The sequence below is a fragment of the Taudactylus pleione genome, unplaced genomic scaffold, assembly GCF_031769625.1.
Source record: "Taudactylus pleione unplaced genomic scaffold, aTauple2 ptg000082l, whole genome shotgun sequence".
Lineage (NCBI taxonomy): Eukaryota > Metazoa > Chordata > Amphibia > Anura > Myobatrachidae > Taudactylus > Taudactylus pleione.
The window spans coordinates 8802949-8821424 of record NW_028284484.1 but is presented as its reverse complement, the minus strand read 5'-3'; the positions used below and the strand labels follow the sequence as shown (position 1 = coordinate 8821424).

Genomic DNA, 18476 nt, shown 5'->3' with positions numbered 1-18476 from the left:
TGTTACAGAGGAGTGGTAAATAGCTAGAGATACATAAACCTCCTTCATTGACTCCTGTGTCGCCAGCCCTTATTGTGATATTTATGTTACAGAGGAGTGGTAAATAGCTAGAGATACATAAACCTCCTTCATTGACTCCTGTGTCGCCCGCCCTTATTGTGATATTTATGTTACAGAGGAGTGATAAATAGCTAGAGATACATAAACCTCCTTCATTGACTCCTGTGTCGCCCGCCCTTATTGTGATATTTATGTTACAGAGAAGTGATAAATAGCTAAAAATACATAAACCTCCTTCATTGACTCCTGTCTTGCCGCCCTTATTGTGCTATTTATGTTACAGAGGAGTGATAAATAGCTAGAGATACATAAACCTCCTTCATTGACTCCTGTGTCGTCCGCCCTTATTGTGATATTTATGTTACAGAGGGGTGATAAATAGCTAGAGATGCATAAACCTCCTTCATTCACTCCTGTGTCGCCCGCCCTTATTGTGATATATATGTTACAGAGAAGTGATAAATAGCTAGAGATACATAAACCTCCTTCATTCACTCCTGTGTCGCCCGCCCTTATTGTGATATATATGTTACAGAGAAGTGATAAATAGCTAGAGATACATAAACTTCCTTCATTGACTCCTGTGTCGCCCGCCCTTATTGTGATATTTATGTTACAGAGGAGTGATAAATAGCTAGAGATACATAAACTTCCTTCATTCACTCCTGTGTCGCCCGCCCTTATTGTGATATTTATGTTACAGAGAAGTGATAAATAGCTAGAGATACATAAACCTCCTTCATTGACTCATGTGTCGCCCACCCTTATTGTGATATTTATGTTACAGTGGAGTGATAAATAGCTAGAGATACATAAACTCCTTCATTGACTCCTGTTTCGCCCGCACTTATTTGTGATATTTATGTTACAGAGGAGTGATAAATAGCTAGAGATACATAAACCTCCTTCATTGACTCCTGTGTCGCCCGCATTATTGTGCTATTTATGTTACAGAGGAGTGATAAATAGCTAGAGATGCATAAACCTCCTTCATTGACTCCTGTGTCGCCCGCCCTTATTGTGATATTTATGTTACAGAGGAGTGATAAATAGCTAGAGATACATAAACCTCCTTCATTCACTCCTGTGTCGCCTGCCCTTATTGTGATATTTATGTTAGTTTAAGAAACTATTGGTAATATGAGAATTCGTATTTGAATGTTTCAGAGACATTGAAAGCTGACCAATACACGGTGGATATTAACAAGGATGTCTATATACACAATTGATAGAGGACTTCATCAATTTGTATGTTCACCAAAGAGACATTAGTGTTAGAGGAAAGTGTAACTTTGTTTTTCTTGAACACAGTAATGTATATTGGTATTTATGCATGTTCCCTAAATGTATGTTGAAAACTATGATGTGTTGTTAATGTGTTTGCTCTCATTCTTTCACATTGATTAACGTAAAATAACAAAAGTCTATAATAACGTGTGTTCACTTACCTGGAAGAGCATTAAGAAGGTCCCATTTCATCTGTACCTACAGGATTCAAAAGGGAGAAAGAAGTAGGTGATTTATTGTGATAATTATTGTGTGCACCACATTGCAAAATACACTTAAGTTTAATCAGGCTTACCCAAGCGAGCCTAGGTATTATACATACATATAATTAAGCTTGGGTGGAGGCACATTTTATGACCCAGTAAGAAAAAGGGTTAGATATAATAGAATTTTACTGCATGTTCTTGGAATGGTGCCCACATCTGAAATAAAACCATTCAGCTCAGGCAGGATGGACCTAGTGCCACACCTAATGGCTTACTGTGATCGCTGGTCCTGTTTCTGCTGGAATTATGACACACAATACACTTTGTATGACGCATATTAAAGCTGGTTAACTGCTAATTATGCCCTCTTCATGGACTGTCCACACTCATTCTAAAATCGAACATTTGGAAACCCCCCTCTAGAAATCCAGTGTTTGCCACTGACACCTGAGACATCTAAAACGCTTTCCTGAAGGCAAAAGAGAGAACAGAGAATGGCAGGGATGGCTATGATCGGCAATCATCTTATTTGCTTTAGAAGCACACCTATTAATATAAATGTCTTCTAGCCTAGGTAAAGACTGACCAATAATTATTTCAGCTGCCCTAATCACTCTAGACAACGATCTATGCTCCAAGCATGTAGAATTCCTGGACCAAACAGTGATCGAATAAGTTAAAAGGCTCTCAATTATACCGCGGTAGAAATTTACCAGCAACGGCCTAGATAATCCACTTGCTTTTAATTTCCTAAGGAAATACAGGCGTTGCTGGGCCTTTCCTTCCACTGAAAAAACATGCGATGACCATGACAGGTCCTCTGAGAGATTAATACCAAGAAACTTAAAACCACCCACCCTCTACACTTCAACACCATCCAAAAATAAGGGACGGGGAGCACTTCTCCTCGACCTCCTAAAAGCAACCACCACCTCTTTAGTTTTTTTGCTGTTTAACAGTAACTTATTATCCTCACCCCATCTAGTAAGTCGATCTACCTCCGTCCTATAGCTATCCTCATCTTCATTAGTAATCAAACCCACATTTGTGGTATCGTTAGCAAATTTCACGATGAAATTAGATTCAGAACTGGAAACACAGTCTGAAGTATACAAGGAGTAAAGGAAGGGACTAAGAACGCAACCTTGAGGTACTCCTGTATTCACAACAATTGGAGATGAAAACAGATCTCCCAACCTAACCGACTGCGAACGGTCAGACAGAAAATCCAACAACCAATTGCAGATAGACACATCAAAACCGATTGCTAGGAGTTTTGCAATGAGTAAAGACGGTACTACAGTTTTAAAAGTAGAACTGTAGTCTACGAACAACAGTCTGACATACAAATCCTTGTTCACTAGATGACACAGTACTTTATGAAGAACCATAAGAGCTGCATCTTCAGTAGATCTATTAGATCTATATGCAAATTGATAATTATCAAAAGCATCTGATTTTAGTACGTCTTAGGGGTGGCATCCCAAACGCTCAAAGCACTTCATAATCAATGAAGTAAGGGCAATAGGGCGAAAATCATTTAAACCAGAAATGGACGTGGTTTTAGAGACTGGAATAATTGTGGTATTCTTAAAACAACCTGGAACAATACCTTGAGTAAGAGACAAATTAAAAGTAATCGTGAGAATGCCTGATAATTGATCAGCGCACTCACGCAAAACCTTGCCGGGAATACAATCAGGACCAGCAGCCTTCTTAGAAGTGGTTCCCCGCAGGCAAGACCTAACATCGGCCTCATCCAAGATCCAAGAACCCCCTGGATCATTAATCGGGATAGCACAGATATTATCCACAACATCAAACCTAGCGTAAAACTTATTAAATTCGTCAGCCGAAGGGCCACCCACCTCGGGGACCACCTGAATTTGAAGCTTTGTAGTCGGTTAAGTGCATAATTCCCTGCCACAAGGATCTAGAATCACCAGATTCACTAAAGTGACACTCTATCCTATCAGAATAGGTCTTCTTAGCCAGTCCAATACCCTTCTTCAAGTCAGACCGGGCAATGGAATATTCTAAATAATCCCCAGATTTGAAGGTGAGGTCTCTAGCTCTCAACAAAGAATGTACATCGCCATTCATCCAAGGTTTATCATTGTGGAACAAACGTATAGCCTTTCTGAATGTTACACTTTCTATACAACAGTTCAAGTACAGTAGAACCATCAAGGCTAACTGGTCCACATTAATATCAGAACTCATCCTAGCTTCCTCTAAAAACAAGTCCCACTAGGTACAATCCAAGCAACCCTGTAGTTTCAGTAAGGCGCCCTCAGGCCAAACAGTAACATTCTTGGTGAACGCACCAAATCGCCTACTCAGAGAAAAATACTTAGGCACTAAAAAAAGTGAAAAATGATCAGACTGCCCTAAATGAGGACACAAAAAAGTTTTATAGGCATTCTTAATATTAGTATAAATGTGGTCCAATATATTAGAACCACGCGTTGGTAGCTCCACATCCTGAATTAATTTTGGAAAAAACAATTTCAAATTAGCCTGATTAAAATATCCGGCAACAATAAAAGCACAATCCGGATACAGAGACAGTTGTTTTGAGAAAAAATTAAACAAAATAGCCAAAGCTACAGTGACATTAGCCTGAGGCGGGACATATACTGCTGTTAACAAGACTACAGAAAATTCCTGGGGTAAAAAAAATGGCCTACATTTAAGTAGCATACACTCTACATCAGCTGTGCACTGCGACTCAATCATAATAACATGCACTGTGTGGGGTCCTTAGGTTCGAGTTTGAGAACCTGTGCTCTAGTCTGTGTAGGCACCTTAAGTATATTCTGTTTTGCTTTGTCCCTGCTATATGCTTTTTCACCAGCAGAGGTCTCCAGGGCCTTCTGATATGTACTGCAGTTCTGGTTACTGCCAGAGGTGCTGCTGTTTTGACATTGCTGGAGATCAGGTGCCTGGTGATTGATCAATTAGCAAGCATGGACTACACTTGCCAGATGGATTTTTAGTCTGCCTGAGGCCAGCATTCACTGCTTGTCATTAATGTTCCTGGTCCGATGTTTAGAGTTTGCTTATCCTGGTCCTATCTGCAATTCTGGTTTTCTGGACTACAAGACAAGTTAATCTGCATTTGCAAAGCAAAGTTTGTTCTGTCTGAGAATCCTGTTATACCTGATGCATCATGTTTTTGACTGACACCTTTTGCATCATTACTAAAGATTCTGTTCATTTGCTCTCCTGCTATTCATGTTTCTGGACTCATGTACATTCAAATCACAGTATCTGTAAACTTAAGGAACTCTTGAAGGTTACCAGTCTACTGCTTAGTCCTGAATTTTTTTTGTTGATGTTTACCACACCCGATGTTTGTTTGTTTTAGTTCTGCAATAAACCCATTATATTTCATTGCTACATCTTGTGACATCGTGATTCTGGTGCATTCCTGGGGGTTTTCATAACATTGACGCTGTACCATGAGTAGGGAGTGCAGTTCCTGCAGCATATTGTTACAGGTGATGAAATGTGGTTGCATCATGTGACACCAAAGATGAAACAAGCATCCATGACATGGAAACATGCATTGTCCCCACCTTCAAAGAAATACAAAACAACTCCATCAGCAACGATGGTCATGGTGACAGTGTCTTTGGATCACAAGGGTGTGCTTCTTGTTGATTTTCTCACCAAGGGAGATACAGTGAATGTTTTCTGTTATTGTGAGAGGGCAATTCATCGGAAACAACCTGGGCTGCTGTTAACAGGCGTCGTATTGCTGCATGATAATGCCAGGCCACATTCAGCCAACTGCATGCGTGAGTTGTTATGGCACTACCATTGGGATGTACTGGACCATCCTCCCTACAGGCCTGAGCTGACACAGAGTGATTTCCATCTCTTTGGACCATTGAACAAGCACCTGGGTGGAAGGCATTCACAACAGACAGTGAAGTTCAGTAAGCCATCATGTCCTGGCTTCAGGTGCTTGACACTGATTTCTTCTATGCCAGGATAGATGCCTTGGTGTACCATTGGAACAAATGCTTAGACAAGTATGGGGACAATGCTGAAAAATAATCTGTACCAAGGCCATACTATTTATTATATGTATGAGTTGAATACATTTACGCAATGAGAGGTCTTGATACCTAATTTATTGAACCACCTTCGTATATATCCAAAATCATAAAAAAATGATTTAATCAAACAGAAAGGCACATTTCAATGGTACAGTAAGTAGCAAACAAACAAATAATGAGTGCTTATCTGTCCATAAAGTAGTCCAGACACCAAGTAATAGTCCTAACAACTTTCATCTATAAAGTAGACTTCACCATGGAGATCTCCATGATGAAGTCTACATTATCAAAATGTATGTAAGCGAACGATATAAAACATTTCACGTCCGCTCCACTCCATCATGCACTGATGGTTTGGCCAAAGCATTTGATCAAACATTTAAAAGTGCTTTGAAAGTAATGTCCAGAGAAAGGGTGTTACTATACAAAACTGCTAACTTTTTGTTTATATACCGCAATAGCGAGCATCAGTCACCGACCATGCTATTTTTACAATGGACTTTAAGGTTTCAGTGGGACTTATTGCAGCCTGATGTGAAAAGACACAGACATTACAAACAGTTTAACCCAAGCTTTAATACATCTGAGATTGCAAATTATCTGACTTGGCTTCTAACTTCTAACTAAATTAATTCCTAATTGTTTAGGATCCCTTAAAGGTATTAAAGACCTATTATGCTCTTCTTAAATACAATTAGAAAGTTTAGGGCATCTGGGCCATAGCTTGTAGGGGGATTAGAAAATGTTTTTTCATAGAACATCGAAATAGAACAACTGTTTAATTCTCATATGTTACAGTTACAATTAGAGATGAGCGGGTCCAGTTCCCTGAGAACCAGACCCACCCGAACTTCGGGGATCCGAGGCAGATATGAGTCGGTTTTCCCGCATGACTCAGATCTGAAACAAGGCAAAACGTCATCATCCCGCTGTCGGATTCTTGCGAGTTTTGGATTCTATAAAGGTCCCGCGATTCACTGCCATTTTTCATTCCGGCTGTGGAGAGTGAAGAGAGAAGGAGCTGGGAGCTGTGCTGTTGTTATTATCAATACTTAATACTTGTTACAGGCTGGCTGTTGTCTACAGAGGGGCTGGCTGGCTGTTGTCGTGTCCATAGGGGCTGGCTGGCTGTCGTTGTCCTGTCCATAGGGGCTGGCTGTTGTACTTGTCCTGTCCATAGGGGCTGGTTGGCTGTAGTGCTGTGTTGTCCAGGGGGTGCTCTGTCCTTCAGGGGTTCTCTTCACCCACCCCCAGTGTCAAAAAAAAATAAAAATGAGTTTTAGCCACACTTGTCATCAGTGCAGGGGTGCTATGCTGCTGTCTGTTAAGGGGCTCCTGCCTCTTTTCAGGGGTTCACCCCAGTGTTAAAAAATAAATAAAATAAACAATTTTTTTTTGTGTGGCATGTTAGCCACACCTGTCATCGGCGTAGGTGCACAGGGGTGCTGTGCTGCTGTCTGTTGAGGGGCTGCTGCCCAAAATAATAAACATTTTTTTTTGTGTGCGTGTCAGCCACACCTAGCTGTCACTGTCATTGGTGTAGCTGCACAAGGGTGCTGTGCTGCTGTCTGTCGAAGGGCTGCTGGCCAAATTAATAGAAAAAAAAAATTGTGTGCATGTCAGCCACACCTGGCTGTCACTGTCATCGTTGTAGCTGCGCAGGGGTGCTGTGCTCCTATCTGTCGAGGGGCTGCTGCCCAAAATAATAAATAAACAATTTTTTGGGTGTGTGGTTGTGTGCGTTTGTGAGTATGGAGGACAGTCACATGACCGGAGAGCAGGATCCACATACCAGTCTTGTAGCTGCCGGCAGCAGTCATGATGACAATGCAAGGCCATCAACGTCATTTATGAAGGCCGATGTACCAGGGCTTAAGTCAGGCCAAAAAGTCAGGCTAAAAAAATCAACGTTTACCCTGTTAAAGCAAAATTTTTTTAAAGCTGTCAGCTTTAGAGAAACAAAAAATTGGCAATATGCGATTCACTACACGAAGTGGCAAGTAAAGGATAAGGCATTGGCCTATATTTATGACTGATGGTTCTAGTGATAATTTAAGCCCCTCTGCTTGTAGGTACAAAAAAAAATAAAAAATGTTAAGACGAGTAAGACACCGGAACTGTGTGCTCTGAAAAATCACAAATCCTTGAGGAGAGTCCAAGTGTGTCCACTGTTGCCATGTGTGAGCCTGACCTTTCTAGTAATACTGTACTTGAAGAGAATCCTTTGACCATTTGTGTGCCTTCTGACGTAGAAATCGAGGATGTTTCTGTGCAATTGCATGAGGAGGATGAGGAGGATATTTATCTAGTTGGCGATAACAACAAGGATCATCAGGATGTTGATGATGATGAGGATGTTTGTGTAAAAACTGTAAATCAGGCAACAGTTGTTGCCCATGGTGGGAAAAATCCCATTGTTGGCATGCCTGGGCAAAGGACCAAAAAATCCACTTCTCATGTGTGGAATTTTTTCCACCCAAATCCAGACAACCATTGCCAAGCCATTTGTAACCATTGCCAAGTAACAATGAGTAGAGGTAAGGACCTTAACCATCTTGGAACCTCCTCCCTGTTACGTCACTTGTAGCGCATTCATCAAATTGGAAAGGGTATTTCAAATTCTAAAACTTTGGGGACAAAAAAACGAACAACAATCAGTCCAGTGTCACCTAGCTGCTCCCTTCTATCTGGATCCAAGCACCTGCAATATCCACCACCAACACCTGTATCATCATCAACATCCTCATTTGTGATTGGAAGTAGTCTTGCATCCAATTTCATAAGCATGACTGACTCCTCTCCTATCCGTGATTCCTCCGAAGGATCCTTCAGTGCTACGCCTGTTGCTGTTGCTGGGGTTGGATCTTCATCCCAGAAAGGGACCAAGAAGACTACTACTAGTAGTAATTTAAAAAAACAATTGACTATTAAAAACAGTCCTTTGATAGAGGAAGTAAGAAAGTATAACAGCTGTCACCCAGCCATGACGGCTGTGCTAGTATTAGATGGTGAAATAATAAAAAATGAGGATTATACTGTGGAGAAAGAGCAAAAGGAGGATGAGAGGAAAATTTGTGTCCTATCTGACGCTAATGTGGATGTTGATGATGAGGATGTGGTTTGCGCAAATCAGCCACCAGTGGCAGCAGTTCTTGCTAATGATCAAAACAAAAGCAGAAAAGCAACGTCTTGGGTGTGGAATTATTTTAATATACAGTCATGTGCATAAATATTGGGACATTGACAGAATTTTCATATTTTGGCCTCTATTCACCACCACAATGGCTTTGAAATGAAACAAACAAGATGTGCTTTAACTGCAGACTTTCAGATTTAATTTGAGGGTAATTACATCCAAATCAGGTGAACGGTGTAGGAATTACAACAGTTTCTATATGTGCCTCCCACTTTTTAAGGGGCCAAAAGTAATGGGACTATCGGACAAAAACTATTTCATGGACAGGTGTGGGCTATTCCCTCGTTATTTCATTATAAATTAAGCAGGTAAAAGGTCTGGAGTTGATTCTAGGTGTGACATTTGCATTTGAATCAGTTGCTGTCGACTCTCAATATGAGATCCAAAGAGCTGTCACTATGAGTGAAGCAAGCCATCATTAGGCTGAAAAATCAAAACAAACCCATCAGAGAGATGGCAAAAACATTAGGTGTGGCCAAATCAACTGTTTGGAACATTCTTAAAAAGAAAGAATGCATCGGAAGGCTCAGCAACACCAAAAGACCCGGAAGACAATGGAAAACAACTGTGGTGGATGACAGAAGAATTATTTCCCTGGTGAAGGAAAATCCCTACACAACAGTTGGCCAAATCAAGAACACTCTCCAGGAGGTAGGTGTATATCTGTCAAAGTCAACAATCAAGAGAAGACTTCACAAGAGTGAATATAAGGGGTTCACCACAAGATGTAAACCATTGGTGAGCCACAAAAACAGGAAGACCAGATTAGAGTTTGCCAAACAACATCTGAAAAAGCCATTACAGTTCTGGAACAACATCCTATGGACAGATGAGACAAAGATCAACTTGTACCAGAGTGATGGAAAGAGAAGAGTATGGAGAAGGAAAGGAACTGCTCATGATCCAAAACATACCACCTCATCAGTGAAGCATGGTGGTGGTAGTGTCATGGCGTGGGCATGTATGGCTACCAATGGAATTGAAGATGTGACTGCTGACAAAAGCAGCAGAATGAATTCTGAAGTGTTTCGGGCAATATTATATGCTCATATTCAGTCAAATGCTTCAGAACTCATTGGACGGCGCTTCATAGTGCAGATGGACAATGACCCAAAGCATACTGCAAAAGCAACCGAAGAGTTTTTAAGGCTAAAAAGTGGAATGTTATGCAATGGCCAAGTCAATCCCCTGACCTGAATCCGATTGAGCATGCATTTCACTTGATGAAGATAAACCTGAAGGGAAAATGCCCCAAGAACAAGCAGGAACTGAAGACATTTGCAGCAGAATCCTGGCAGAGCATCACCAGGGATGAAACCCAGCGTCTGGTGATGTCTATGCGTTCCAGACTTCAGGCTGTAATTGCCTGCAAAGGATTTGCAACAAAGTATTAAAAAGTGAAAGTTAGATTTAGGATTGTTTAGTTTGTCCCATTACTTTTGGCCCCTTAAAAAGTGGGAGGCACATATAGAAACAGTTGTAATTCCTACACCGTTCACCTGATTGGATGTAATTACCCTCAAATTAAATCTGAAAGTCTGCAGTTAAAGCACATCTTGTTTGTTTCATTTCAAAGCCATTGTGGTGGTGAATAGAGGCCAAAATATGAAAATTCTGTCAATGTCCTAATATTTATGCACCTGACTGTAAATTCTGACAACAGTTGTGACGGCATCTGTTCCATTTGTAAAGCCAAAGGTAGCAGAGGAAGGGACGTTAACCATCTAGGAACCTCCTCCCTGTTGCGTCATTTGCAGCGAGTTCATGCAATAAGTTTAACAAAATTATAATTTGTAAATTAATAACAAGCAGTCCAGAATCAGCTACCAGCAGTTTGGACCAGAACGTGCAATCTCCACCATGAAAACCCTCATCATCAACCTCCTCCTTAATAATTCAAGGTAGTCCTTCCAAAATTGCATAGAAATGACTGAAAATGATTGTTATTAAGGTTAATAATACTGTAGGAACAGAAACAGGCCCAAATTATGTAGTATTAGCTGTTCATATAATTTATTGGAAAAAATACAGATCCAAAACAAAAACAAAAAAACAAAACACCAAGGAAAAAAATCTAAAACCAGATTCAGATCCAAAACCAGGGGAGATCCAGATCCAAAACCATAACACGGGGGTCGGTGCACATCTCTAGTTACAATGTGTTGTTTCATTTAATAAGCTTTCTCATTTTATTGCTCAATGTAAAGTTTGACGTGTTCTTTATATCTCAGCAGGTCAGTTCCCCAGACTGACTCTTCTCTTCCAAATGAAAAGAAACCGAGGGATGTACATCATACAGTCCTATGTACCATGTATCTTACTGGTTGCCATGTCATGGGTTTCATTCTGGATCAGTCAGTCAGCTGTTCCTGCCAGAGTATCACTAGGTAGGATTCTTGTAGTGATTCTGTGGGCTGGAATTCAGAAAGCATTGCAGAAAGTATGTTCATATTGAGAATTAGCACAGTGATCACAGAAACCAAAATCTAATAGCAAAGTGAACAAGTGGCATAGCAATAGGAATATCAGCTATAAGAATTACAGTTGGTTCCAGAGGGTCTTGCAGTCCTGTAAGACACTAATACATTAAGGGGGAGATGTACTAAGCTTTGGAGATTTATAAAGTACGAACCAATTAGCTTCTAACTGTAATTTTTCAAACACAGCCTGTAAAGTGATAGTTTGGAGCTGAGTGGTTGGTACTTTATCACTCTATACTGTATCACTCTTCAAGGCATCTCCCCATAAGTGAGATCAAGGCTAGTTGCTTGTTTCCCGTTGCCACTGAGAACAGTCAGGCTGTTTATCAGGTATAGGAATCTGTCTGACTCTGGAGTACAGTGTAAGATATATATGTTGTAAATAATACAACAGAGACTAGGGGATAAAGTTACTAAGAATAGTGTTTGACTTCTAAAGCAGAACATTGGACAGCGTCAGCGGATTGGAGGATCTAAATGCAGTATTTACTATCCCTCGTTTTTGAGTGTCTATTGAATTTCGATGATGATATCCATAATTTTGTTTTTCTGTCTACAACCCTGTTGGATTGTCCCTTTACGATACTCTGCAGCCAAATAGTCGTCTGAAAATTGACAGAAACAAATTCTTTCTATCATTTCCCTTATGGCAGAAAGCATCACATGCAACTCTGTCACCACAGAGCCCTTATAAAAACTCCCCAACCCGTCCAAACCCGTGCACAGTAGTTGCTTCATGTGGCAGGAGTTTGCACTTTTCTTCAAAGGGAGAGTTAGAAGTTTGAGGGATCTATTTGGAGGAGTTTGGTGAATTTATTTTTTGCTGATTTTAGGTAACTGTTCGGTACAGACAAAACGCCTGCTTCCTGCTATATTTGGATCAGCCACATTGCTGCACGGGAATTAGGCCCCTTTTATTTGCATTATAGTGAAGCCTGGACTGGAGCACTTTTGACATACAAACCCGCCACTCATTTGTAGTCTATTAGTTTTGTCTATTGTGTTGCAATTTTTCAGCGATTTCTAACAGTTTTGCTAACACAATGTTTAGTAAATCTGGGATTTATATTCCTGTCTATGTAAAGTATTCGAAACAGCACTGCAACTTTGAGATACAACGGCCGGTGACAGCCGTGCCACCTCAGCGCATAACATTATGTCATGTTACAGGGGACGGGCCACCAGCAACCAGATCAACATCGCTGCCTGGAGCGTGCTCAGGATTCTCCGGGGGCTGTTATGGCTGCAGGCTGCTGTTTGGAGCGTCTGGGCGGCACTGCAGCTGTAATTCTGGCTACAGGGTGTCATTCCAGACACCCTGCTAGCCAGATATAGGGACCATGGATGCAGGGCTCTGTGTGGTGGCAGCGGTCGCCCATAGCTAGTTATGGCTCTTATTCGATGTTTGGTGCGATGGTCTAATGTCATCTATTGCCAATGCCATCCAAAGTGGGGTTTCTTATGTGATTTCCTGTCAGATTTACCTTTAGTATAACTACGATTTGCAAAGTCGAGCAAAAACTGCAGAAAAACTCAAACTCTACATTTAGTAAATTTACCCACTTTTTTGTGCTCATATACTGTACAGTAGTTTTTTTTTATATAATCTTTATTCAAAGAGACACTTGTGCAGTACACAATAAAGAAGTGCATCAGAAAAGCGAACATGGTAATAACAATGTACACTCACTGCAAACATACATTTTCTATATATAACAAATCAGAGGGGTAATGGGCAGCACAGACAGTGTAATGGTCAGCATTACTGCCTCACAGCACTGAGGTCTAGGGTTCGATTCCAATTACAGCCATAACTGTATGCAGTTGGTATATTTCCCCCTGTGCTTGTGTTGCTCTCCTCTGGGTACTCCGCTTTCCTCCCACACTCCAAAAATATACTGGTAGGTTAATTGGCTCCCCAAAAAAATCACATGACTCGTAGTGTGTATGTATGTGTGCATGTGGCAGGGAACATAAAGTGTAAGGGCCTGATTCAGAGCCGCTCGTAAGCGGCCGTTCGTTCCGACCGATGTTCGCACAACTGCTCATGCGTACGGAATTTTATGCGCGTGCGCGAACCAGTCAGTGCGGCCGAAAATCGTTTGTTCGCTAAATAGCGAATGCCTGCTATTTGGAGTGACAGGAGGAGGCGTATGTGGGTGGTAACAGGGGAAGGTGCTTGAAAACTGGGAGTGGAAATCAGAACGCAGGCGTGCTTAAAGGTCAAAACGGGCATTTTATGGGTGTGCATAATTAATACAGGAGCTTCATTAACCACGTCACTTGGTTCATTTATAGTCAGAACTGCTCGCAAGATTGTGGTAGGAAAAACCAACCACAAGAATAGCGAGCAGTTCATACGCTGTTCGATGTACTCGATTAATCTCTTAAATAGCGGACATGACGTATGGTGCGAGCGGCCAGGGGGCGTCTTTTTCAAAATTACGACTGCAAGTTTTGTTCGCTCGTTGAGACATAGAGGCGTGAACAGACCGCAAAATGCGAACGGTTCATTTGAATAGCCACCCCTTTTTAATGAATGAGCGAGCGCAAATAGCGTCCGGCTCTGAATCAGGCCCTAAGCTCCACTGGGGACTGATATGAAAGACTAAATATTATCTGCAAAGCACTACGGTATATGTGTACACTATATAACTAACTGGTAATAAATAAGTAATAATACAGACACCCAAAAAAGCCATGGGAGACAAGAGGAGGGCGAGGGATCCCCCCCAAATAACATGTACGATTGATAAATAACTATCACTTTTAACAGGTATGACTTTATATCCCATAATAGATTAATGATTTCAAAATATCTAAAGAATATGCTATGGGTTTATATAGAATTTATAAACTGTAACTGTTATTTTACAGGTATAACCACTGTGCTTACAATGACTACACTGATGGACAGTGCGCGATCATCGTTACCCAGAGCGTCTGCCATCAAAGCTCTGGATGTCTACTTCCTGATATGCTACGTATTCGTATTTGCAGCCCTGGTGGAATATGCCTTCGCCCACTATAATGCCGATTACATGAAGAAACAGACGGGGAAGATTATGGGAGTTAAGCAGGAACGCAAGGTCAGATATGATGCCTGACAAGTTTGTGTCTCACAGAAATGAATGTGGGGACTATACCGACGGGCTGACTGAGTTGGCACATGTTTGCCATACTTTCCCTTGTTTGGAAAATACTTTACCAACTGCACAATCAGCATCATAAAGCTCCAACTTCCTTTTACATTTGTTTATCATAGAAAATGAAAGTTTGTTATTTATGTTATTGGAATGTGCACATAATGGGCTGATTCTAAATTGGGAGCAAATACAAAACAGCACCTTTGTATCAGGTACAAACCATGCTGCAATGCAAGGCAAAGCAAATACATTTATATTTCTGCATGCAGAGTAGTTACTGGCTGCTTTTGCATATAAGGCCTGACTCAGAGATGTACGGTAACCCATACTTGCCGCCATTTCAATTCTCCTCTCCGGGGGCAAGCCCGGAGAGGAGATGCTGTGGACAGGATCGGGGCGGTGCCGGATGGTAAACGTCATTAAGCCCCACCCATACACGACAAAAGGACACGATTCCCAGGTCCGTGGTGAGGGGGCGGGGCTAAATGATGCGATTCGTGTCATTTTAGCCCAGCCCCCTCCCTACAGACCCGCAAATTCTCCATAAAATCTCCCCATCCTGCCCACTTCACTGGGAAGAGGAGCAGGGACGTTGCTAGTTACAGGAAACGGGGGCAGGGAAAAAGCCAGGGTCTGCGTCGGTGGACACAGATTTCATGGCCTTGTAGCTGCTAGGACCCGGCCAGGCTGCGGTATGCTTCAGCTACCGCAGCCAGGGTCAGGAACGGGGGTACTAGGCTCAGAGGGCCCCAAAGTTCAGAGGGGTAAAAATAGGTGCGTATTAGCCGGTGCGTATCTATAATGGGTGCAGGGTGTGCAGTGCACACCCTGCACCCATATTATCTATAACTTGCCTCTCCGAGGTCCCGCGTCTGGTCTCTCAGCGCTGTTCAAAACTCTGGAAAAAGGCTGCAGCAGCCATTTTTCCTGCTTTTTGCGCATGCGCTGTGAGAAAATCGCCGGGAAAATGGCGGCCATGCCATTTCCCCAGTGACCTACACATGCGCAGTAGACTCTGGGCACACTTTAGTGCCCAGAGTCTACTGATTCTGTGGTGGCTGGCCAGTCGCGTCGATCGGCTGCCGGCCGCCTGGGTGAGAGGAGGGGGCCCATGACCGGGAATGCACACAGGCCCCCTCCTCTCTAAAGACGCCCCTGCGTATTAGCAACTGCGATCCAAGCTGAATCAGGCCCATAGTCCACTAATATGTATTTTGCCTCTACATACTGTACATTTACAATATACAGTATGTATTTGCTCAAACAAATGACTCCCATGTAAATATGGTTATCATCTTCATTTTTTGGCAGCTATATCCTTTTCACTGGACCTCTGAGAATTAGATTACTGTACATATAATCTACTATACCTAAAACATGAATATTACATTTAAGAAGGGGCATTAGTAGCTGTATAAATCATCTAGCAGGTTTTACTGGCTGCATGTTGTCATATAGAACATAAGCAACTGTGGTTATTTTGTAAACTGAATTACTGTACAAATGAAAAAGATAAAGCCTTCCAGAGTAGTGGGATTTTCTTTGAAGTCGTTCTATTTGATGTCAGCGTTCTGTTGTACGCTTTGCCAAATTTTGAGGCTTCTTAAGTCTACACACAAATCTTAGTTAAAGGACCTCATATCAAAATTTCAGGGAACTCCACCAACCCTCATAGCACCTAACAGCAAACACTACACCCCAACTAATGGTAAGTTGTTCAGCATCAAGCATGTAGCACCATCATACAGTACCTGGCCCAATATAAAATGTAGAATCAAGAACAGCACAAGCAGGGCAGTTTCTAGGGGTGGGCGAGCCGTGCGATTGCACAGCTCATACACTCACACTACAGTGCTGCGGCCATACAGTGTAGACCCAGGCAGGGGGGCCGTCCGCAAGCCAACTGCCCACAACTTCCCTGTCTGACCTTTAGGTTTTTCGTGTTTTTAAGACCTGGGGACTGCAAGAGAGGAACCGCGCCGTCAAGAAGAAGGTAAGTGAGAGGGCTGGAGACAGAAGGGGGGGCTGGCTGGCTGGGGACATAGAAGGGGGTCTGGATGGCTAGGGACATAGAAGGAGCAATGTGATTTTTTTCTATGGGGAGCAAAGTTATTTCCTCTGTGGAGGAGCAAAGTTTCCTGTGTGGGGGAGCAAAGTTAATTTCTCTGTGGAGAGCAATGTTTTTTCCTCTATGGGGAGCAATGTGCTTTTTTTTCTGTGGGGAGCAAGCAATGTTATTTCCTCTGTGGGGAGCAATGTAATTTCCACTGTGGGGCAGGGGCAGATCTAGACTGTTCTATTAGGGGGGGCAAGTTAATGATTAATTCCGACGACTCCTCTTTTCTGTACTGGCACCTCCCCTTTTTGGTCCTAGCTCCTCCCCTTCACATGGTTATTTTTGATAGCCACATTGATTTTTACAATCAATATATGTTTAAGTGCCCCCCCCGGTACCCCCCCTCGCAGCACTCAAGCATCCCCTTCCCCCCCCCCTTTACTTTCACTTACCTCCGTTGCTTCGGTGATGTTCTCCCTCTGGGCTTTGATCAGCTGCTTTCCCATCCTGCACTGTGACCCAGTCAGCTGTTGAATGCAGCAGCTGACCTGGGTCACAGTGCAGGAGCCGAGAGACCACCTGACTGGAGGGAAGACATCATCAGAGTCCCTATCTTCATCCCTGGACAGAGGTAAGTTGTTTTTTTTTTTTTTTTAGCAGTGATCAGTGTGTGGTCTGTTTAGACCACACAGCTGATCACTGGGGTGGTCTAAACAGCTGATCACAGGGTGTAAGGAGCCAGCTGTGATCTCTTCTTCCCTGGCTCCTGGGGGTGACAGCCTGTCACTGACATCCCCATGACTGGGAGGCGGGAGCGCACTTACACAGCTCCGATCACAGCACAGCCTTTATCATCTCTCTCCTCTGAATGATGCAGAGGAGAGAGATGATAAAGGACGGACTGTGCTAGGGGGGGCGATCGCTCCAATCGCCCCCCCCCCATCTGGATCCACCACTGCTGTGGAGAGCAATGTTATTTCCACTGTGGGGAGCAATGTTATTTCTTCTATTGGGGAGCAATGTGGCTTTTATCCTGGGGGAGGAAGACTGATGGTGTGCCTTGGAAATTTTAACAGGTTTTGCTGTCCCTAATCCTATAGTTATGTTAACATTTATTTATAAGGTAGTATTTCACTTGAGGCCACGGCCCTTATTGTGAGACCATGCCCCTTTGAGATCAATCCCCTTTCCTGGGCGCGCACAAACTTACTATCTTATGCTTGTTTGAGGGAGGGGCGCATTTTTGACTGTTCGCACTGGGACCTCCCACCCCTAGAAACGTCCCTGAGCATAAGTTACAAGCATATGCCAGCATATAATACAGCCTTAAATGCCAGAGTATACAGTTCAGATGACTTAGAAACTCAGTATACAATGCAGCAGCTCTGTTGCTGCCCACCAATAATATTACTCACCAGTATTGATGCTGCCACTTAAACTAGTCAGTCAGAAACTGCTAGTAACCTTTATGGCCAGTGGTAACTAAAGGTGCCCACACATATACCGATGTGCCCACAATACGATTTTATGGCCAATTTCCTCATGAACTTTCACGGGAGCTCCCTTGCCGTCGTGATCACGATTTGGGAAAAAAGACACCCAATCTGTCTTACGGTCTCACGATCTATCGGATCGTACGCATCGTGAGATTGGACATAACAAATCGTGAGTTTAAAAAAAAAAACAAAACAGGCTCTTGACTATTGGTGGGAAATTTAAATAGCCATAACAATGGGAGGGGCTATCTAGGGAGTATAAACAGCAGGAACTCTACTAGATGAGGCTAGGTGTATTCCTGCTGAATCCTGTACATTGCTACTGTGCTCTTTGTATTTGGCTTGCCTTATACAAAGTTTATTCTACCTGCAAGTGTGTGCTACCTACCTGCATTCTATCCTGTTCCTGAATTCTGTACTGATGCGTCCCTATCAGTATAAACTAAGTGTTGGTCGCTGAAGCCGGGGTCCGGGAGTTTAGG

At 42.5% G+C, this 18476-nt stretch overlaps 1 protein-coding gene across 1 annotated transcript in view; it reads left to right on the top strand.

Annotated features, from left to right (window-relative positions):
- The window catches only part of GABRD (gamma-aminobutyric acid type A receptor subunit delta), a 108147-nt gene that overhangs the window by 80404 nt on the left and 9267 nt on the right, over positions 1–18476 (top strand). Inside the window, exons 8-9 of the mRNA XM_088468221.1 lie at positions 11048–11203; positions 14174–14385. Of these exons, the coding sequence (XP_088324347.1) occupies positions 11048–11203; positions 14174–14385 (368 nt within the window). The remainder of the gene's footprint in view (positions 1–11047; positions 11204–14173; positions 14386–18476) is intronic.